At 48.4% G+C, this 21,521-nt stretch overlaps 10 protein-coding genes across 10 annotated transcripts; 4 read left to right on the top strand and 6 right to left on the bottom strand.

Moving 5' to 3' along the window:
• Positions 1-32: 32 nt before the first annotated feature.
• POJ06DRAFT_266793 (uncharacterized protein) lies at positions 33-1,400 on the bottom strand (the record flags this gene model as incomplete). The annotated part of the gene is made up of 1 exon (XM_056189186.1): positions 33-1,400. One exon carries the CDS (start codon positions 1,398-1,400, stop codon positions 33-35), a length of 1,368 nt encoding a protein of 455 aa, XP_056045636.1.
• Positions 1,401-1,712: 312 nt separating this feature from the next.
• On the top strand, positions 1,713-2,912 carry POJ06DRAFT_249033 (ATP synthase subunit H-domain-containing protein). The gene is made up of 5 exons (XM_056187111.1): positions 1,713-1,870; positions 2,142-2,225; positions 2,286-2,333; positions 2,385-2,404; positions 2,472-2,912. Exons 1-5 carry the CDS (start codon positions 1,860-1,862, stop codon positions 2,558-2,560), a joined length of 252 nt encoding a protein of 83 aa, XP_056045635.1. The 5' UTR covers positions 1,713-1,859; the 3' UTR covers positions 2,561-2,912.
• Positions 2,913-3,420: 508 nt separating this feature from the next.
• On the bottom strand, positions 3,421-3,927 carry POJ06DRAFT_79082 (uncharacterized protein). The gene is made up of 2 exons (XM_056191558.1): positions 3,888-3,927; positions 3,421-3,830 (listed from the first exon to the last, which is right to left on the bottom strand). Exon 2 carries the CDS (start codon positions 3,722-3,724, stop codon positions 3,473-3,475), a length of 252 nt encoding a protein of 83 aa, XP_056045634.1. The 5' UTR covers positions 3,725-3,830; positions 3,888-3,927; the 3' UTR covers positions 3,421-3,472.
• Positions 3,928-5,632: 1,705 nt separating this feature from the next.
• Positions 5,633-8,769, top strand: POJ06DRAFT_249027 (uncharacterized protein). The gene is made up of 2 exons (XM_056187110.1): positions 5,633-6,040; positions 6,107-8,769. Exons 1-2 carry the CDS (start codon positions 5,921-5,923, stop codon positions 8,477-8,479), a joined length of 2,493 nt encoding a protein of 830 aa, XP_056045633.1. The 5' UTR covers positions 5,633-5,920; the 3' UTR covers positions 8,480-8,769.
• Positions 8,770-10,853, bottom strand: POJ06DRAFT_249019 (uncharacterized protein). The gene is made up of 5 exons (XM_056187109.1): positions 10,629-10,853; positions 10,461-10,571; positions 10,315-10,400; positions 9,321-10,262; positions 8,770-9,244 (listed from the first exon to the last, which is right to left on the bottom strand). The coding sequence occupies exons 1-5, from the start codon at positions 10,651-10,653 to the stop codon at positions 8,897-8,899; spliced, it is 1,512 nt and encodes a 503-aa protein (XP_056045632.1). The 5' UTR covers positions 10,654-10,853; the 3' UTR covers positions 8,770-8,896.
• A 560-nt stretch (positions 10,854-11,413) lies between these two features.
• On the bottom strand, positions 11,414-11,858 carry POJ06DRAFT_280730 (40S ribosomal protein S24-A; the record flags this gene model as incomplete). The annotated part of the gene is made up of 2 exons (XM_056189899.1): positions 11,414-11,469; positions 11,531-11,858. The coding sequence occupies 2 exons, from the start codon at positions 11,856-11,858 to the stop codon at positions 11,414-11,416; spliced, it is 384 nt and encodes a 127-aa protein (XP_056045631.1).
• Positions 11,859-13,786: 1,928 nt separating this feature from the next.
• POJ06DRAFT_249013 (hydroxymethylglutaryl-coenzyme A synthase C terminal-domain-containing protein) lies at positions 13,787-15,703 on the top strand. The gene is made up of 4 exons (XM_056187108.1): positions 13,787-13,956; positions 14,037-14,139; positions 14,194-14,607; positions 14,666-15,703. The coding sequence occupies exons 1-4, from the start codon at positions 13,900-13,902 to the stop codon at positions 15,436-15,438; spliced, it is 1,347 nt and encodes a 448-aa protein (XP_056045630.1). The 5' UTR covers positions 13,787-13,899; the 3' UTR covers positions 15,439-15,703.
• Positions 15,555-16,799, bottom strand: POJ06DRAFT_78984 (uncharacterized protein). Its single transcript, XM_056191556.1, has one exon. The coding sequence runs from the start codon at positions 16,776-16,778 to the stop codon at positions 15,783-15,785; it is 996 nt and encodes a 331-aa protein (XP_056045629.1). The 5' UTR covers positions 16,779-16,799; the 3' UTR covers positions 15,555-15,782.
• Positions 16,800-17,009: 210 nt separating this feature from the next.
• Positions 17,010-18,377, top strand: POJ06DRAFT_236805 (homoserine dehydrogenase-domain-containing protein; the record flags this gene model as incomplete). The annotated part of the gene is made up of 5 exons (XM_056185920.1): positions 17,010-17,040; positions 17,102-17,712; positions 17,769-18,067; positions 18,127-18,231; positions 18,305-18,377. 5 exons carry the CDS (start codon positions 17,010-17,012, stop codon positions 18,375-18,377), a joined length of 1,119 nt encoding a protein of 372 aa, XP_056045628.1.
• A 627-nt stretch (positions 18,378-19,004) lies between these two features.
• Positions 19,005-20,667, bottom strand: POJ06DRAFT_280727 (uncharacterized protein; the record flags this gene model as incomplete). Its single annotated transcript, XM_056189898.1, has 2 exons — positions 19,005-20,417; positions 20,518-20,667. The coding sequence occupies 2 exons, from the start codon at positions 20,665-20,667 to the stop codon at positions 19,005-19,007; spliced, it is 1,563 nt and encodes a 520-aa protein (XP_056045627.1).
• Positions 20,668-21,521: the final 854 nt, after the last annotated feature.

Genomic DNA, 21,521 nt, shown 5'->3' with positions numbered 1-21,521 from the left:
TAACGCCAGTAATAGACGCACCATAAACACCGTTAGCTGTTCCTTAACGCCATACCCAATTCATACAATTCAATCTGATTTACACTGGTCATATTTCTCCTGTACGTCTCCAATTTCTTCACATTTGGACTAGAGGTCGCACTATTCGATAGTACATGCTGCCGAAACTTGTGACTTTGCAATGCCAAGTTCAATAAATCGTGAGCATTATACATTGCTGTCCTCTCCATTCCTCTAAAATGTGAAACATCTGACCTATAGAGTTTCTGCACGGTAATACTCTTGCTGAGTACATTCAAATGCAGCACACACGTTATGTATAAAGCATTACTACTATCCAAAGCCCCGAACACGACTTCGTACCCATGTGCTACGGCTTTCATCGACATAGTCGCAAACTCATTAAAGTTGACGCTATTCAAGTTGGTAGCTGTAGACTCATTGTCGTCTTTCTTGGTGAATTTGAAATGCTGAGGGTACGTATCGCTGACAAAGTAATCCAATTCCACAATCGAAATAGTGGACCGTTGCCCGCACTCGGAGCTCTGAAATTCTATCTCAGATTCGGGAATCGGATGCCAGTACTTTCCGTTGACAGGTCTGACTGCCGGCGTGTATGTCCTCTGATATATGAAAACCCTGGAATTCAAAGACAGTGCTATTATGCCGAACTTGTCCAACAACTCAAAACTCACGTGGGACTTCGCACGGTCAAATTCTCCTGTTCCAGCGCATACAATGACTCGCTCCAATGTGCTGCATTTGAACTCGATTGATTCACGATCATAGCGTACGTTGCGACAGCTGACAACAGGATCGCCTCCGAGCCTCCAGGAGAACGAGGAAGATGTTTTAACAGGTGATATCTCCTCGCTTCGCAGAAGTACTTGGATGAGCGAGTTATCCGATAACGACCATGCCGAAAATGCTGCTAGGACGGGGAGCTCCGTGCATTCTCCCATGCGTGGGAATGGCTGTTGCGGCGGACTAGCATAGTCAATCGTTCCGGAGGATCGCTTTATTCTCCACAGAAATGCCAAGCCGGATGCATTCACTGTATTGTTTTCCAATTCACGTGGATCGTCCATGGAGCTCGAGAAGAACGATTCATCCACTGAATATTTACTTTTCGGGACATATAGCGATATCAAGTAGAATGGGTATGTTGCTGAACACCCCAGTACCACATGATCCACAAGTTTTCGCCGAGGATCGATATCGCACAGAGTAATACCCTTGAGCTTAGGATCCGGAGTTCGCAGTGCGGAGGATGAGCTGGTCTTTCGGCGGTTGAGGTTTGTAGGCTGGAGAAATTGAATGGTGTTAGATTGCTTTCGCCGCTGCCGATCGCGATACTTGGATCGCGGGTCATAGAGGGAACGACTTGTCAAGTAGTTCATCGAAAGCTACGAATTCTGTTTCGCAGTTCATCTGTCGCGTTCGCGTAAACAAACGACTAAGGCGTCGCTCTGAGTTGGGAGTAAACTATTGATGACTACGACCTGACATAACCGTTCCCTAGTATTCGCAGAAGCGACTAGTTCTGCGAAATATTGGTACCATGACTGTGCGATAAGCGGGCGGTAACGCGACCAATAAACGCACTCTCTTTTGAGACACTAGTCCTAATATAGCCTAGGGCAGCCCACTAAACTGCATCACGTTAGCGCGATTACCCGAAATTTCTGTGGGTGCACAGCACTCTGGCGATTGTAGCGAGAGGTTTAGCTTGACCAGGCTAGGGAAGTCGTGAACAGACTCGACACTTGCGAATTGCACCCCTTTGTACCATCAGCCTTCTTCCACAGAAACATCCTCGTCTTCTTCTGTTCAATTTACAGATTCATCTGAGTATCAAAATGGCTAACGGGTAAGTTGCGATTTAATTTAGGACTTTTGAAGTGATTGTGATATGGAACGATAAGATGGCGACATGGTGATGAAGTCTCGAAGACCTTAAAAGAGTAACAAGTAATCGGCGAAACAACAAATGGCCGTCGATAAAGTGCGAGTCAGCATTTCTCACAATATTTGGGAGGAAATTTTCGGTTATTTGATTATTGTCGATGATTCAGCCATGGATGGAAGAGATAGCGGGGATAGTTCAGACGGGAAGAATACGTGCTGACAGTTCGACCTAGTGCTGAGGTTCTCTACGTTTTGGCGGCCGTTATCGGTCTTTCTCTGGCTACCTGGTTCTTGACTCCTAAGGGCGACAATCAGACGTATGTGTTGAAAATAACTTAGTGCGACTGGAATAGATTAATGAGCTAACGTACTGGAAGCGTCTGGAGGAGTAGCGTTATTTTGACCTTGGCTATGTGCTATATTATGTATGGTTAACCTAAGTTTGATGGTGTTGGAATGTTCTAACTGATAATTAGGTGGGCCCTTACCTACTTGAGTATGTACCGGCACTTGAACTGAAGCTCTGCCCACGACATTGTGAAGATGACTAACGCTAAGTGCAGGCCAACTTCACCCTCTTATTCAGCCCATGCGAAGTGATCTTCGCCCCGAGTTCGCCGAGGGCTACAGTGAGTACTACGGCACCGAGTAAAGTACGGACTTGAAGAAGGGGGCAATATTGTGAGGGATGTTCATTTCAAGCATAGTTTAATGTCATTTAGGGGGGTTATATATTTTATATTTTACATCGCTGGTATTTTCTTTTGTTTCCTACGGCTCGATGGGTGTGAGGTTGGTTTTCGTTTCGTTGGGTTGGTAGAGAAAACAGTTTAGTTGAGTAAGGCGCATTTGCTACGATGAATAGTTTTACGTTGTCAATATAGAATTGTTAAGGGCCTGATTCTTTTTTTTAATGGCCCTCCCATTTACTTTTTTAAATGGGAGCTCCGTTTAGGTGCGGCCATTTTTTTCCTTCTAATGGAGGTCCCATTTAGGGCTCAGGGTGTCATGCGCTTATATTGGAGCTCCATTTTACCTCCATTTAAATGTAAACGGAGCGCCCATTTGAATCCGCACATGGCCCGGATCGGACACGACATTTACGCGTTAATTTGAGGAGAGCATAAAGTTACCCTACAACCGCGTAAACGGGACTCCAGTATATTTAATACTAAAGCTATAGTTACACGCTTCTAATTCTCTCCCTCTAACTTCTCTTTCGTATCAATATTTGATATTCTTGAAATGACCCGTACTAATAAGAAGAGAAGTCACGTTGAGGCTACATGGCCTTCACAGTTTATGGAGCCTCTTGAAGAAGATACAATTACTGTCTCTTCCCCTCCCCCGCCACTGCCGCGAGAAGAGCGTTTGGATACCCCCCTCGTCGTCGTTCAGAAGACCCTTTCGATACTCCGCTACCTATCGCATCTGACTTCGAATCCGGACCAGAGTCTATAGAGATTGGACTTACCGCTGGCTAGAAAGACATGCAGGTGTTAAAATCCTTTATGGATGAGTGTCTTGTTTTACCGTGTTTTTATATAGTTTTTATTAGATTTTTTTAAAACCCCCTTCCAATATGCTGACAGTACGCTACCCACATCTCTTGAGCAATCTTATCCCTAAACTCATTCATAGCTTTAGAGCCTTGAGATTGAGACCCTGTTGTAGCCACCAAAGAAGTTGAATCCCCTGCATTGTCACCAATATCATCACTCAAGTCAACACCTTCCCTTTGACGAATAAAGTTAAACAGGCCAAGGAGGCCAAAAAGTACTAGCCGAATCTGCGTTTGTATTGAATACTCCCCCATCACCGCTAGTATTTTAAATCTCCTCTTTATAACTCCGAATATCCGTTCAATAACGTTGCGTAATGACGCGTGGCGGAGGTTAAACAGCTCCTTGGCGTTCTCTGGCCTAATAATTCCCATATAAATTAGTATGTAAAAGAAGACAAGATAGATAGAAAAGTACTTTAAATTGGCCGGCCGTTGCTCTTTCAAATGGTACCGCACCGATCGATAGGGTGCAAGTACAAACACACTATTTCCATAGCCAGCATCACCTAACCAGTACTTGCATGGCGGCCTAACAAAGCCTTGGGAAGCCTAGCATCTGAGAGTACTCGCTTCTACACCTACATCCTCGAACATTACACAAGATGCTAATTACAAATCGTGACAAACGATTTGTAAGGTATGAACATATGACTCAGATTCGTCATCTTATGACGTGTCGCTGTAGCTTGAAGGTTGATTCTCAAAAGTGGTCAGAAGTGTGGTGTTCGGTAGGCTTCACTAGCGTAAATGGAGTTGAAATGGAGGTCAGACCTCCATTAGCTTTTTGTATGGGAAAAGGTTGACCTCCATTTGAACTCCATTTACGCTAGTAAAATGGGAGCTCCATTTAACGGTACCTGATTCTTTTTGTGTATAATGGGAGTACCATTAGAAGAGGTGATTCTTTTTGTGTATAATGGGAGCGCCATTAGAAGGGGTGATTCGTTTTAGGTTTAATGGGAGTACCATTACAAGGGGCGATTCTTTTTTTTTACGAATTTAAATGGGAGGGCCATTAAAAAAAAGAATCAGGCCCTAGGTCTCGACAAGTAATGATTAGTCCGAACAGGAAAACGAGTACGGAGAAATGGGTGGAACTTTGCTAAGTAGTTGAATCAATTGTTCTCACCGTAGTAATATGCTCATCTATATCATTCAACGGAAAAAGTGATGCCTATGTGTATGCGTGTATAATTCTTCAAATTCATATGACATTGTCACTCTGTGCCTAAGAATGGCTTCCTAGTTAAATCCTATTATATGTGAGAACGAAAATTTCTGCATGCTGACAGTCTAAGCACACTCTGGCGAGTGCCTGGCGACTTTAACACGATGTCAGCCTGCTATTGTTTTTTTGATGTCTACAGATACATATTTCCACGCGGGGCTACGCCATCTTACTACGTTTTTCAAAGCGACCAACATATCTGTACCAAACGGCGTGGAAAATGAATACAAATTTTGTACCGCTTCGCTGTCATATGGCTCTACGCAACGTATATGCCAAACTCGGAGAGTGAGGGACTTGCTTTGACATAACCGCTACAACGCTTAGTCACTCCAAGGAATTTTTTGGTTCGAACGTTCAACTAGACGGTCATTCATTCTAACACAAAAACTTGTAAAACTGGCTTTCATATGTATTTACTAATGCATGTCTCGGATGGGTTGGACCGGGCGCATATATAATATGTACGTGATTAATTCAAATTCAAATACGAAGGGCAGTTCCGGATGAGGGAATATGCGCACCAACTCTGCTGCAGATGGCAAGCTCCATGATGCGCAGTGTTTTGACATTCCGAGGATGACTCTGGATTGCCCGGCCGCGAACACTACAGATAAAGTTTAACATGGCACGTGCACTGCCCGAAATAGCGAAGTGTAAACATGGGCGGCGCGTACACCGCCGAAACGAAATTTGCTTGCATTCCTGACTGACCAAACCGGTCCTAGACTGCTTGCAGGCCCACAGCACTTGGAACCGTGTTTACACCACGCCTGAACTTGCTCCAGGGTCTGCGGCGCTTGACTGCCTAGGCTTTGCTGGTCTAGCCATGAAGAGCTAGTGCGGCTAAATCGTCATAAGCCTGCGTCTGTCTTGAGACTCCTCTACAGGCGCCTCCATGCAAAACACTTGCGCCTAACAGCAGCCAAGAGCCAGCCTGCCTTGCTCCACCATCTGCACCGGTTTACCTTTGCTCGGTCATTGGCGGTTCCATTCCATACACAAACAAGCAAAAGAACCGCTCGTCTGATTCGCGGCTGCCTTCCCTTGTACTCCAGCGCGACCCCACCTCTCACCAGATTACGCGAGACTGGTTCATTCTACGACTCAGGTTCTAACCTGTCCGCGGTGTTTCTTGTCGGCTGTCATACGATCTCGGAGCTGCAGTGGCTTATGATCGAGCTCTAGCAACGGCGGACAAGAAAGCTCTCTCCGCAACAATGTCTCGAGAGCGCGAAACGAGGGCAATGTTGGATCGCATAAATGTATTAGAAAGGAGAGCTTCTCTTCTGCATGCGGAAAACATTGCGGCGTTTGGGGCTAATAGAGAGCTCTTCAAGGTGTGTTTGTTTTAGTTGCACAGCTAAACGCAAACGTAGTTGAAGCTAACGAATCTGCATTTTCAGCGCATACAAGATCTCAATTCGAGCTTGATTGCTTCCGAGAGTTTGGTTGAGCGGCTTCTGAACGGGACCGAAGAGGACGACGAGTCCGACGAAGAATACCATGACGACGACGCCTTCTCCGAATTTGATCCTCAAGAGTCTCGACCACAAAATTTTCAGGCTAAGGGCCACCCCCGCGCCGCAAGACCAAATGCTAACAAAAGAACAACTAGCATAGGGAGTATTACCAGTCGCTTGAATCGGTTTGAAATCTTGCTGGATGAGTTCTGTTCGGAATTTGAAAAGTCGGGCGATGAGTTTTCTCACGGACAAAAGTATCGCCCGAAGGGTAGTCCTCAGTTTTCTATTCGGCTTGATCCTAAAGGACAATCACGACGTACTCGACGAACAGACAACAAAGCAAGAACGCTCAGTCCAATTAATGTTTTGCGCGATATTGGGCAAGCTAGTTCGTCGCCCAAGCCTATTAGTCGCAAGACCGCATCGAACCATTTGTCGCCAACTATTCGGTCACCGACTTGCCTGAAACTGTCGCTGGGAAGCGCACTGGATCAAGGAGTAACGCCTCCCAGTTTTGTCTCTAATAAACCTCGACCGGCTCGCTTGCCGCTTGAGCGGTCCCGCTTTCAACTAGACCAACGTCTTTTACCACTGACGCCTTCTTCTCCCAGCGCTCCGTCGCTTAAATCACCGACCGACTATCACTATCGGAACTCCGTCTCCTCATGTGATACACCAATTACACCTATCTGCCTAACTAAACATCGGCGAAATTCTTCTCAATTCTCGTTTTCAGTAGAAGGGATTTCCGAGAAAGAAGGGCATCGTCAGTCACCACTCAGTCATGCGGAAAAGTCGCCGGTGGAAAAGACGTCAACTTCGGTATCCCCGCTATTGGAATCCGTGGCCGCAACTACGCCAATCCATCCTCCATTATCATCTGTGTGCGCGCGATCGCGTTCCCCCACACAGAAATACAAATTCACATCTGATGAAGACTTCTATCGCTCACCGCCACCTCCTCACAATCTCCAACCTCGCATTATCACCCCTACCGGTGCGAGCACTGCAACCGCCCGCAATGTAAGCGATGATTTCTCGCACTCCCTTACCCAACCGTTTCTGCGAGGTCGGAAATCGATTCCTAGTCTGAATCGGAAGACGTCGACGCTATCGTTATTGAACGGGACTTGCACGAGTCCTTCACCAGCGAGCGCGACGAGCGCGTTGGATACCGATGCAGATATCTTTGCTGTTTGTTCGTCGCCGTCTGGGCGTGGCAAGACAATGTCGGACGCGTTGAAGAGGACGATGAAGAAATATGAGATTCCAGATCGCGTAGTGCACGGAGAAGAGGAGACACATGATGAAACGTGGCAGACAAATACGCAGCCGCACTTTTCGTTACCAATACCGCAAGTGCCGCCGGATGAGCGATGCTCGTCTGAAGAGCGTGCAGAAGTATTATCTGGATCCTCAGAAGGGCAGTCTAATCAGCAACGAGGCATTCGCTTAATATATGCTCGTCTTTGGCATGCGCTCTGGGGACCTCGGAGCCAACCCGACAGTGATCAGCAGACGGACAGTACCGGACCGACTCTGGAGTGTGCTGAGAACGCTGACATGCCCACCCGTGAAGCGGAACAAGTCACTGATTCCAGCTGCACCGCGCAGAATTCTGAACGTGATTTGGGATGCTATACGGAACAATGTGCACCGTACAAAGTTGGAGAGGATATGTCAATCGTGGATGCTTCGTCGCTGGTGCAGCGCATCCTAACTGAATGTGACCCGACGTCCACTGAAGCTGATGAGGAGTCTAATACGTTACAAAATAATGAAACACTGGTCGACGACGTGACAACTTCGCCGAAAGATCCAAACTGCGCTGACGCAGCCGAAATAAGGGAATCCGTCGCGCACCGGTCACTCACGAAACGCGCCTCGTGGATCTTCTCGTACTCAGTACCCACAACGCTATCGACAGATACGGACAGTCAAATGACAGTTACACGCAGGCTAAGTCTGACTTGGATGAACATATTCAAGAGGCCGCGGACTTCAGAGGACTACGTTTCCTTCCCTTCATTTTCCACCTCCCAAGGTATCAGAGGATTGCGCAGCATGACGAACTTAGACAGAGCGAACGCCGACTCGCAAAGCTCATGGCCCAGTACCGCAACAACAATCGTCGGCGGTGGCGGCAGCAACAGAAACTCAATGATTGACGAGTTAAATGCCTATTATACAAGCTTATACGGTACACAGTACGGGAATAGCAGAATGTCGCGAAATTGCAAGGACGCGGTATATTGCACTGCAGTAGATGCAGACCTTTTGCGTGACGCGCTGAATCACCACATTTTCGACTGACCGAGCGCTGAACGTAGGTCGGTAGCGTAACAATTAACAATATCGTGTGCATGGGATCGGTGGGTGGCTTTTTCTGCATAATGGCTTTTGCCTGCTTTTTACACTTTTTGCATTACGATTTGCTCTCATTTGTTCCCGGTGTCAGTTTGCTTTCCTTTCATTTCACGGTACGATATTATTCATCCTTTCAGACTATATTGAATTCTAGCATGGCATTGTATTAAAGTTTTGGTACGCAAAGCAAATTTGCATGCACTTAATGGCGCTGCTTGCGTCTCGGTGTCGTTGGTATGTAAATATATTTTAGTAATTAATCTATCCCAGCATATCATTTCTGTATCCAAATGTGCGGATTCAAGAGCGTATAAATCAATCTACGTATACCTCCACTTTGATACGCGCCGTCATCGGCAAAACCTACTTTTCATCACGATCTATATCATCCATATTCGCGTAATAATTCGGACTCTGCTGGAAATTCCGCCGTGGTCCTGAAACTGGCATGACTTTACTAGCGATCGCCTCGTCGTAGGTCGGCAATGAGTCTGCTGGTGGAGCCGACGACGATTCCGCTGGCCTGGACTTGCCGTTCGCGCTCGTGGATGCGGTCGGCTGTGTTGTTGATAGAGTGCGCTCGACGGCAGGGCCGATTTGGTAGGGGTTCGGGATTGCGGCTTGCAGACGGGCCTCTTCTGTTGCGCGGAGAAGGGCTTCTGGTGGTGAGATGCCCGAGTATACGTTGACATCAAAAGCAAGCGCAACGGTCTACCTCGTCAGCACTACTTCCGTAACCCCAAATGCAATGTAAAGTTCACTCATGAATCAATAAATAAATTCTTACATCAGTGTCGCCATACGGGCCATGGGACACAACTAGAAATATCTCCATCGAATAGTGTCTCCCGATATTGCAAGTCTTAAATGTCGGCGGCACCGTACTTGGCAAAAACGCATTCGACCACTTATTTTTGTCAAACTCCGCCTCGTACACTTGTGGTGCAGGATTCGTCATAGTTGTCATCGGTAGCTTCATATTCTGCAATTTGACGATCGTGACCGCAAAGGCGATGTCTTTGTTGTGTTCTTGCGCAGCCACGAGCGTGTGTGAGACTAGATTGATTTGGAGACTGTGGAGGTAGATTGGTGCAGTGAATTGTTGTTCGGATCGGACGAATAAGCGGAGGGGAATCTTTTCTGTTGGCACAACGATTGGAGGATCTGGCATTCGGGCTTCGACGTAGAATTCTGGACCTGCTTCCCTGAGAAATGACGGACGAGCAGTACTTGTCAGTGACGAGAAGAATCCCTTCTTCTTCTGCGACGGAATCGAGCCGTTAACACGTCCACTGACAGGCGTGTAATTGAATCTGTGCTTACGGCGCACAAAAAACTGTTGACCCGTCGTAGACGGACGTGGTGGTTCGAAGGGGAGAAAAATAAACGGATTATATTGCCGCATATTGATCTTATAGAATGCTGCTTTCTTCACTGTAACTTTGAAGAAATATTTAATTGTAGCTTCGTTCATATCCGACAAGGATGGCGGAAGGGTTGTCTTGATATGTTGCCGAGGGTCCTTGTTAAAATTCGCGCCGTCCGAGAACGTGAACTTCGATATGAAGCTGGATGATTGTAGACAGTTGTTGTTGATCGGGATCCGGAATTCAAAGGGGTAGTAGTATTGTCCTGGAGCGAGCGTAAAACCGTCTTTGCCCGTGCCTTTGGCGTCAGGGAGGTTACGGACGTCCTCTGGTGGGAAAAGGATTTGTGTCACGTACAGCAGCTGGAGGATTAGCCGGTCACTGTACCTGAAGAAAATAGACTATATATACTACCTTATGTGACTCAGTGACGGTCTTCTTAGAATTCTGCTTGTCTCTACCTGGATGCTTGGGAACCACAAGGGACGACCTGGATACGGCTGATCAGACGGTATTAACCATCTTTTCACAACATATCCCACCATCTGCACAGAACGTACCTTCCATTTTGACTTGAATATGCGTTAATGTCTCCTCAGAAGACAAATAGAGGCGTACGTTTCCCTTAACGACGTCCAGGCAGGTAAACGTGTCTCCATGCCGGCGATCTACTACAGTGACATCTTCGTCAGCCTCCAGAATACAAAAAAAAACAAGCTAATACATACACTCAATCGCAACTGAGTTTGGCATACCGTGTTGTGGTGTTACGGTTGATAACAGGATGTTTGACCGGTCGGTGCCTGGCAGTGAGCATTTATGTGGATTGTTCACTGTGAAGATAGCCGAGCGCCATCGTCGGAGACTTGGGCGATCAGCCACCAAGCCTCGAGGCTGTGCGGCTCCGGTGACGCGTCGCTACTCAGGTTAACTGCCTCGAGGCGCTACTACCTTCTGGTCTGGATAGGCTGCAGAAGTGACATATAAATTAAGCTATTTACTATATAGAGGATGGTCGAGTCGTCAGGGCAATGAACGTCGGAATGGAGGCTGGGGCGGCTGCAAAATACGTGCCGTGATGCACAGAGTACATGAGCCACTGCCAATTTGCAACGACTAATACGTTCGCCCTGGAGCAAATATGTGGACGAGTAAGCAATCCAACAAATGACAAGAGCCCAGGCTACCATACATGCCCTCGCGCGTTCATGGAGATGAGACTTTCATACCACTTGCACTCGATAATGGTTTGCAGTCTGATAACTCGTGATGGCGACATCATATATGTGAAATTATGTCAACATCAGCAACACCGAGGACACCTCATCGAATGTCCCTCGCATCCAAAGGTATGCAAAATGTTATCCTCTGCAATATATTGGTTACTACATTGCAAACCTGGATGGCGAAAATGTGAAACCCGGGTTAATAGTTGCTAACAATAACAATTACAATATTTACTTGAGAAACACATTCTACTCAAACAATCCATCAAAACATAAAACAAATGCTTTTACTCCTTGTTTCTCTTGGAAACCTTCTTTCCTGTGCCTCGAGTCTTTTTGTCACCTGAAAGGACATGTTAGTCACCTGTTAAAAGATATCGGATATCGACTGCAGCGCCACTTACGGTTCTTTCTCTGTTTCCTCTGCTGTCTGCTGGCCTTCTCAACCTTAGTGGCCTGACCAATCCTAACGAGACGGTACGCAGGCTCGAACTTCTTCAAATCATCAACGCTGTCGTAGATCAAGGCGAAGCCAGTGGACTTGCCACCACCGAACTGGGTGCGGAAGCCAAAAACCGACACAGCATCCTTCTCGGTCTTGTATAGGGTCGCGAGTCTGTCTCGAATCTCGTCCTTGGAAACATTAGCCCGGCTGGGGTGCAGGACGTCGACGACCATCTGGCGGCGGGCGAGGAGTGCGTTTCGGAGAAATCTGATTCGCTTTATCAGCATATCGTTCTAATTTACACTAATTCCCCCTCTTTTGGCACATAGTTTCACTTGCGAAAAGTCGAAATCAAATCTTACTTTCTCGTGCGGATAGTAACGGAATCGCTCTGCGAAATACATTAGCAGCAAGCCACCAAAAGAATATCCCCAGCTATCCGGTATTGCAATTCCTAATACTTTCTTTCTGATTTGATAAAACTTACCATTTTGCCTTTGTGTATTCGTAGAACGCGTGAGCGAGTGCTATCGATATCAAGCGAGGGGACTCTACACCTGCTGTGGTGAACGGTCGTCCAAACTTTGGACGAGTGGCTTGTGTAGCCTCTTACCGTAGTCGTGACTGCTAAAAAAGTATTATGGAGGGAGGAAGTTTGTAGGGTTAAAAATGTGCCCTAATGCACCGCCGCAACCCACCGTGGCTGGTGAAATTGCACCGCCCAACCCCTGAATCTTACCCTCCGTTTAGGATAATCCCGCATCAGTTTCCATATTCTAGGCTAGAACGTGGACACGAAATGCTCATATTGTGAATTATTTCTCTTGGATGGAAATGGGCTCTATAGCATACTACAAGGACATGCGAGAACGACGTAAAACATATACGAAGACCAGACACAACTTAGAGCTGCACGTTGCGTCGTGTTGACTGCCAAAGTCGTATATATCAACACATTGTCATTGCGGCAGTGGCAGTGGGGTCACTGTCATCGGCACTACGCTAGTATGGTGCTTCCACTTTAGTCGCGACACTTTTCGGCAATTGTACCACCACGTCCAACAAAACTTTCACCGCCACCAGAAATTGTTCAAATACAAAATAAAATAAATCATCGTGTTAATCGTGCCTTTACTTACATTACTGATATTTTCTTACTCTTACATCCGCTATGCTAGATCTGGAGTAGTGTTGTATTATATTTTGCGCGTTGTATGTGTTTTATTTGTGCCTTGTACGTATTTTATGTAATCTTATTACGTATATTCTGCCTAATTCCCACCCTTTGCCATAAGATAAGACTAAAGTGGAAGCACCATACTGTATAGGGTGCGCTGGTGTATTATCTGTATACTCGGTTATGATGTGACGCCCAACATCTAAGATAGCCGAGTACGTGCCCGACGGCGACCATCGTACTTCCACCGGACGAACTGAACAAGAACACGAGTCGTATTCGGCGAGAGGGCGACTAGGCCCGAAACGGCTGCGTGTACTGGCACATACCGTGGAAGGCAAAAGTAAGTCGGCGAGTTCTCTAGAGAAACGTAATATTCTTAAGCACGAACTCCCTAAGTCAAGCCGCTTCCGAGGAAGTGCATTGTATCGGTACGCTTATTGCTGATAATCCGACAGCGTGCTACACATTCTAGGGGTAACATCAATCAGCTAGGAGCAGAGAAATCGCCCGGATATGCTCGGTGCGGATTCTAGAATGTATGCTATCTACTCGTGAAAAATTGTATCTGTGGACATAAAACATACGGGACGACTTCTGTGTACTGGTACGGGTGACGAGACGTACGGCCGTTCTGCAGGTCGCCGGCTCAACAGTCTGGAATCTACGCTCTGGAGAGCTCCCTCCGTGGCTTGCAGCACGCTCTCCATAGTGACCGGAATCCCTGTATAAACCTTATCTGAACACTATCTAATGCTAGATGGATTGATATTTTGGGCAAACATTGCTCGCAAATGCCAAAGTTCGCCCGGATTACTAAATTTATCTGTATCTAATTATATTCTTTGCCTTCATTGACAAAAATCGGGAGAAATGGCTCCGGAATACGGCGTCAAAAATCACACAAAGTTTGCGCTAATGCCTGTCACCTAACACTGGTGAAGTTAGTGCGTGCCTTAGCGTTGACTGGATGCTTGGTGTAACGCAAACTTAACAACACGACCACAAAACTGTAAGCAACTTCATTTGCACACCCAGCTGGAATCCGTGCCGCGCGCCTCGTCCCATATAAGCCTGACCGTTGTCCGTCCGCCGAGTCAACTTAGTTACCAACTCCTCCTCGACTCCTTATCCTCATCCAAGCACACAGAATGACTCGACCTACGGATATCGGCATCAAAGCTATCGAAATTTACATTCCCTCCCAGGTATGTTGCCAGGGGCATGTGACGCGGCGACTTTTGTTTTCTTCAGTGAGCAAGTTGCTAACGACATTTTCGCTCTGAAGTACGTTGACCAGGCTGAGTTGGAAAAGTACGATGGTGTTGCTGCTGGCAAATACACAATTGGCTTAGGCCAAACCAAGATGGCCTTCCCTGACGACCGCGAAGGTACGCAAATTTGGTTGCCCTGTGGATGTACAACTTGACCTAACAACTTGATAGACATCTATTCCATGACCTTGACAGTCCTCTCCTCTCTTATCAAGAAGTACAACATTGACACTAAGAACGTCGGCCGTCTCGAGGTTGGTACCGAGACCCTTCTCGACAAGTCAAAGTCGGTCAAGTCCGTACTCATGCAGCTCTTTGGCGACAACACTGACATCGAAGGCATCGACACTGTCAACGCTTGTTATGGTGGCACCAATGCACTTTTCAACTCCATCAGCTGGATTGAGTCTTCAGCTTGGGATGGCAGAGATGCTATCGTCGTGGCTGGTGACATTGCCCTGTATGCTAAGGGCAATGCCCGGCCCACCGGTGGCGCTGGGGCCGTCGCTATGCTCATCGGACCTGATGCTCCCCTTGTTTTCGACCACGTCCGCGGAACTTACATGCAGCACGCTTATGATTTCTGTGAGTCATAATATACGTTATACGTGCTGGTCGAGTCATCTTTGCTAAACCGACGTAGACAAACCTGACTTCACAAGCGAGTATCCTTACGTCGATGGTCACTTCTCCCTCACCTGCTACACCCGAGCGCTCGACAGCTCCTACCAGACCTATACCAAGAAAGCCGCCAAGAAGGTTCTGTCGCAGCTTAATGGCCATGTCCCCACAGGTATTGACAGGTTCGCTTACGCCATCTTCCATTCACCAACGTGCAAGCTTGTCACGAAATCGTTTGCGCGATTGCTGTACAACGACTATCTCCTCAATCCCGAGAGCATTGACTTTGAGGTCCCGGAGGAAATTAAGGGCCTTGACTACGAGACGTCCCTTACGGACAAGAACGTCGAGAAGTTCTTCCTTGCTCTAGCCAAGAAGAAATCTCAGGAGCGACTCACGCCATCCATGACTGGTCCGACAATGTGCGGCAACATGTATACCGCGAGTGTGTACTCTGGCCTCGTTTCTCTTCTTTCGAACGTTGAGCCCGAGAAGCTACTGAACACCCGTGTGGCGGCTTTCTCGTACGGATCCGGCCTAGCGGCCAGTTTCTTCAGCTTCGTGGTCAAGGGCGACACTTCCGAGATGCGAGAAAAGCTGAACTTTTTGGAGAGACTGGAGAAGCGAAAAGCTTCGTCTCCTGCTGACTACGAGCATTCTATTGAACTCCGAGAAAAGGCCCATCTCGCCAAAGACTACGCTCCTGAGGGAAGCTTGGAAAATCTTGTCGCTGGTACTTACTACCTGACCAAGATCGATAATATGTACAGGCGCGAGTATGCCATTAAGGAGTAATGAAAACTACTTTCTTGACGGGTCTACATATTTTCTTTGCGCATCCAAAATTTGCTATATAGTGACTTTAGACGGGCGGGATCATTTGTACATTTGTTTCGTTTCGTTGGGATTATTCGGTTGAGTTTTGTTTGCGTTTTGCTGTTATGTATGTTCTGCATATCGTCATTAATGCGCCCGGGTACGTATGCCTCCGAAGTTCTGGGGGTCGGGGATGGAGTTACTTTGCTACGTTTAGGACTTAGTGATCGTTAATATATTGGGTAGCTTGCTATACCACAACTACTTGTGTCGTCTATTGTACAAAAGACTAATCGTTATATATCGTCCAACCGTGATGTAGATTAATCCCTCCACCGCCGCTTCGGTTTCTGGGCAGTCTCCCGGGCTTCCAGCGCTCGCCTGTGGTTGGTAGCGGTCCGCCACATGTTCGACAACTTGGCCACACTCTGACTAAAGTCGACATGAATCCGACAATCGTCAATCAAAGCACCCTGCATTTTTAAATATGCGTTCTCACAATCTTGTTTCCTCTCATACTCAATAAATGCATATTGCAGTGAATTTCCAGTCTTTTTATCCCGTATGACCTCGCATGATACGATTTTGCCGCATTGTGAGAAGAATGTGTGTAAGTCCTCGTCTTCTGTGATAGGGTTGAGTTTGCACACGAAAAGGACATTTTCGGGTGGTTTGACTTCCGCATATGGTAAATCGCCGATGATTTCAAGCGTCAGCGCCTGCGCTCTAGCGTCCCGTTCACGTCTTTCGCGTTCTTTTCTTTGCTCTTCTTCCTCCGTGTCTATTGCGTCGGGATTATCGTCGGAGTTGGCGGGCTCCTCGGTTGGAAGGTGCTTGTCAATGTCGGATTCCTGGTCTTCGGTGAGCAGGATTTTGCGCTCGAGGTCGGTTGTTGGCGACTGCGGACGGCGGGCGAGGACGCGGTCTTTAACATTGTCACGTTCATCGCGGTCACGATCGCGTCTGGTATACCGGTCTCGAGATCGATACTCGCGGTCCCTGTCTCGAGCTCGCTCGGAAAATATATGCTCCCTATTGCTATCCCTATGCCTATAGCTCTCCCGATCCCGATCTCGGTCTCGATCTCTATTTCGGTCCAATGACCGATACGACGATTCATACTTTGAAGAACGATACCCGTGCGAGGACGACGCTGAGTCGTGATGTCCTTTGGATGAAGCTTGGTGGCGATCCGAGGAACTATGATGTCGTGACGAGTACCTCTCCCGATCCTTGTCTCTGTCTCCGTGTCGCTCCCGACGTCGATCTCGGTCGCGGGCACGCATATCTGGCGAGCGCGAACGTGTTCTTGAGCTCATGTTGCCAAATTATATCTAGCGGTATTGTCAACTGTCAAGTCATAATGAACTCTTTTCAAGCTAACAATACTAGCCAAGTCACGTGCCACAGTGGTTAGGGCAACGCTTACTTTGGTCTGAATTCGTTAATTTTTGGAGACGCATATTGACCTCGAATATCAATAGTCGCATCTATTCACGTCTATTACGTGTTTTCTGCAACTAATTGATTAGTGTGGTATAGAATCATTCATGTCTCGCGCTGTTAATATTGCAATCGTTGGTATGTACACGATTCTCAAGACTCAACAATCTTAAGAACAAATTCTAACCCATTAATCAAGGTGCCGGCCTTGTCGGCTCTGCCTTTATCAACTCACTACAATCCCTCCGTTCGTCCTCAATAGCATATAATATCATTCTAATTGCACGTTCCTCAAAAGCACTGGTCTCGAAGCAATACACTCCGCTGCCACTCAAAACATGGTCGTCAGACCTGGCGGCCGCGTCCTCCGCATCTGCACTCTCGCCCGGAGATTTAGCTGCCTACCTCGAGAAATCGCCTCTCCCTGTCATTTTAGTTGACAATACGTCCAATGAGGCGTTGGCTCGCGTTTACCCGCTCTTCCTGCAACAAGGCGTGAGCATCGCGACTCCTAACAAGAAGGCTTTTTCGTCTGAACTCGGACTTTGGACGGCTATTTTCAAAGCAGCGGCAAATTTAACCGGCACGGAAAAACGAGGACTTGTGTACCATGAGTCCACGGTCGGTGCTGGATTGCCAATTATCAGCACACTGAAGGATTTAATCGCGACCGGGGACGAGATTGTGAAGATTGAGGGAATCGTGTCGGGTACTTTGTCCTACATTTTCAATGAGTTTTCGACTGCTGGGGAGGGCGAAGTTAAGAAGTTCTCGGAAGTCGTTTTCAAGGCTAAAGAGTTGGGATATACCGTACGTCCATTCCTTGGTCCATTCGTTTCAGTTTAGTAATACTCATAGCGAAATAGGAACCTGATCCAAGAGAAGATCTCAACGGTCTTGACGTGGCGCGCAAGTTGACTATCCTCGCACGACTATCCGGCCTTGAAGTCCAGTCCGCGACCTCATTCCCAGTGCAGTCGCTCATCCCCAAAGCCCTTGACTCAGTCGAAGAAGTCTCCGAATTCCTGGCACGGCTCCCCGAGTACGACGCCGAGACCGAGGAATTGCGAAGCGATGCGGCTGCGCAAGGAAAGGTTCTGCGGTTCGTGGGCAAAGTTGACTTGGGTGACGGTGTTTCTGACCGTGTTAAAGTTGGTATCGAAAAGTATGATCGACGTCTGTGGAGTGACGATTTGCTGTGATGAACGTGCTAATGCGGGATAGGTACGATGGGTCCCATCCGTTCGCGTCATTGAAAGGCTCCGATAACGTTATCGCGTTCTACACGAAGCGTTACGGCAAGAATCCGTTGATCGTGCAGGGTGCGGGGTATGTACTGTTTTCATCTTCGCCGCATTTTCTTTCCTTCACGAGTGGTATAATGCTGACAATGCCATCATAGTGCTGGCGCGGACGTCACGGCTATGGGTGTCCTTGCAGATGTCATCAAGATCGCAGAACGGATAGCAAAGTGACTAGTGGACCACCCCGATTGTGATGCGTTGGAACGGCGATTTGACGCGGGTGGCTGACAATATCGTCGGGAAGTGCACATGTTTTGTTAGACTATGCATAATAAAACTCCGATGCGTACATGGCGGATATACAATATACATGTGGTATCATCTCTAGATCTCGAGTAATTACTTGGCAGAGAATTACAACGTCCAACCGCGATGTCGTGCATGGTTCAGTCGAGGCGTGCGGCGTAAAACCTGTAACCTAACCCACAGCCGAGCGATCGGCGACTGAAACATTTAATCCGCGGGCTAATTGGCTCGATTACGTGCTACATGAGCTGCGGTATTCTACTTGCTATGACTCGGAGATGCTCGTCACGAACTCACGATGTCTTGGAAGAGGAATCAACCGTTGCTGGGGTATGTTGATGACATAAAATTTGGAGTGTCTCATTTTAAGGTTACTGCGAACCGGATGCGTCGAGCAGTCCGAGAGGCAGAGTCGGAATGAGCTAAATCCAACAATATATTTATACACTATGCCAAAATGCATCTATTCATTACTCAAAAATCGTTAAATCCCGTCCCAGCACCCACACGTCTAAACTGTAAGATAATAATGCGTGAAATCTAAGTAGAAATTTACCAGCTGTCTATTCTCATAGTGCCCTTCTCCTGTAAGTTAATATGCAGCTTAAACGCGTCTTTGAGGATATGTGGCTCGTGACCGGATCCATTTCTGAGTGCCTCACTCTCTGCACGGTCAAGGTATTCGGTCAGGATAGGCTTGTAAACGGGATGGGCACACTTGTCGATCATGACTCTGGCGCGTTCACGGGGCGCAAGACCCCGGAGGTCGGCCAGACCTTGTTCGGTGACGACAACGTCGAGATCGTGTTCGGTCTGGTCGATGTGTGTTGCAAATGGGACGACGCAGGACAAGCCAGCAGGATCGACCTTTGTAGGCCGAGCAGACGGGGTGTGCATCACTGAAAGCTTCGCGTTGCGCAAAAAGTCAGCCGAGCCGCCAAGACCGTGGAGCATGCGCGAACCCATAACATTTGTCGAGTTTGCATGGGCGTAGATGTCGACCTCGACGGGGGTGTTCATTGCGATGACGCCGAGGCGGCGGATGATCTCGGGCGAATTGGAGATCTGCTGCGAGCGGAGGAGGAGTTTCTTGCTGTATGTGTCCCAGTTTTTGAAGAAACGGTCGAATCCGTCGGGCGAGAGACGAATCGATGTCGCGGTCGCGAAGTCGAGGTTGCCAGAGTCAAAAAAGTCGAGAAAAGAATCCTGCAGTACCTCAGTCCAGACTGTGAGGTTCTTGAAATTAGCATCGGCAAGGCCGCCGACGACCGCGTTCGCAATGTTACCAATGCCTGATTGCAGCGGATGTAAGCTCTCGGGGATGCGGCCCATCTTGACCTCGTGCTCGAGAAACTCGACCAAATGGTCCGCGATCGCCTTGGACATGTCGTCCGCGGGCGAGTTCGGGCCGGTCATTTCCATGTACTCAGACTCGACAACACCTACGACCTTGTCGAAATCCACCGGGATATACGGCAGGCCGATCTTGTCACTAACGGTCTCGACCAGGAACGGCTTACGGTGGGGCGGAGCTTCGGGTACGTTGATGTCGTGGAGCCCCTCAAAGTTGGGGAGCTTCGTATTGACCTCGATGATAACTTTGTCGGCAACCTGGATGAGCTCTGGAGTGGCACCCACACTCGCGCCGGGAACAATTCCGCCATCTTCGGTAATTGCGGAGGCTTCAATGATCGCGACGTCGAGCGTCGGCTTGTCCTGCTTAAGTGTGTAATATCCATACGTGAGATCCTGAGGCCACATGGACAAATGCTTGTCGAAGAAGAGCATACGGCCGTCGTTGATGGACTTTGAGATGCGCTTGCCGACCTGGTGGGGCGAGCGGCGGAGGATCATATCGAGCTCGGCCCATTTGCCCTCAATTGCGTCGGGGGCAGACGCGCCGACGTAGAGGTTAAACCGGAGCTTACCCTGGAGGTTGTTCTGCTCGACATAGTTCTGCAGGGCCTGTGGTTTTGTTAACGGCCAACTGATCAGACAACACACGAGGACCCTCGCCCCAACAAAAATTCGGCTATCACCAGCAAGCAATTGGGGGGTTACATACGACCGGGACAGCTTTGGGGCCGCCTACACCGGTGAACCCACTCATGCCAATGTGGTCACCGGACTTGAAGAGCGGGATCATGTCCTCAGCCTTGACGAGCTTCTCGAGGAACTTGGGGTTGCGGATACGCGACCTGAGAATGCTGGACATGGCGGGCAGGTGAAAGGTGCGACGAGACGAGCGGAGCGTAAAGGAAACGACCACCCTTTAGACGGAGTCGAGGACCGAAAACAATATTGGAGAGTGTGGAGAGAGCAATGAGGAAAAAGGAATTGTCGGTCGTGGACGGGGCGGTTGGGTGCGCGGTCCGAGAACTGTTCGCCTGAATTTAATTGTCGGCGACGCGACCGGCCAAGGCCGGCGGTTCACGTGATTTAACGCTGTTGTTCTGGGGTCCGGCTTACGGCTCGTCTCTCATGCCGTCGGTAATTCGATTGATCATATACCTGCCACAACCACCTATAGTAGTCATTGCCGCTGCCTCTGCAGCAGAAACGACACTTCCGCGCCCTTTCCGAGTAGTTGCGGGCATTTCTGTGCCTGCCGCTGCATCCGACTGGAGAAGGTAATTTTCTACCAACGTGGGTTAGGGCTTATGTCATGTTGCGGGCGCCCCACAACATAGGCAGACATGTAACAGCTGTGTCCGGTGACGGCCAAGCGTGCCGTGAGCACTGGAGACACGAGGAAAAGCAGAGTCTCTTGCGGGGGGCTGATGAATGTTAGAGGCGTGCCGAATGCCCGGATGACAAACAGAATGGTCGCCGAGTAGTCGCGAGAGACGGATCACCGGGCTGGGGGGCTCATGAACTGTGTGACGCGAGCATTGGCTCCGAGGCGGCTCCGGTGGCTCTCTAACAGTGGGGCAAAAATTACCTTCGCTGCTCGCGATTGGTACACGTTCGGAACCGCGCAGTGTATGTGGCCCAGCTAGTTCGGATCTGGGGGCCGGTTATCAGCGGAACTGTGGAAGCGTTTACTTGTATCCATCCGACGGCCTCTTC

The sequence above is a fragment of the Lipomyces tetrasporus genome (genome assembly GCF_029532465.1).
Source record: "Lipomyces tetrasporus strain NRRL Y-64009 chromosome Unknown POJ06scaffold_3, whole genome shotgun sequence".
Taxonomy (NCBI): Eukaryota; Fungi; Ascomycota; class Lipomycetes; order Lipomycetales; family Lipomycetaceae; genus Lipomyces; species Lipomyces tetrasporus.
Note: the sequence above shows the minus strand (reverse complement) of the source record. Positions and strands in the feature narration are given on the sequence as shown.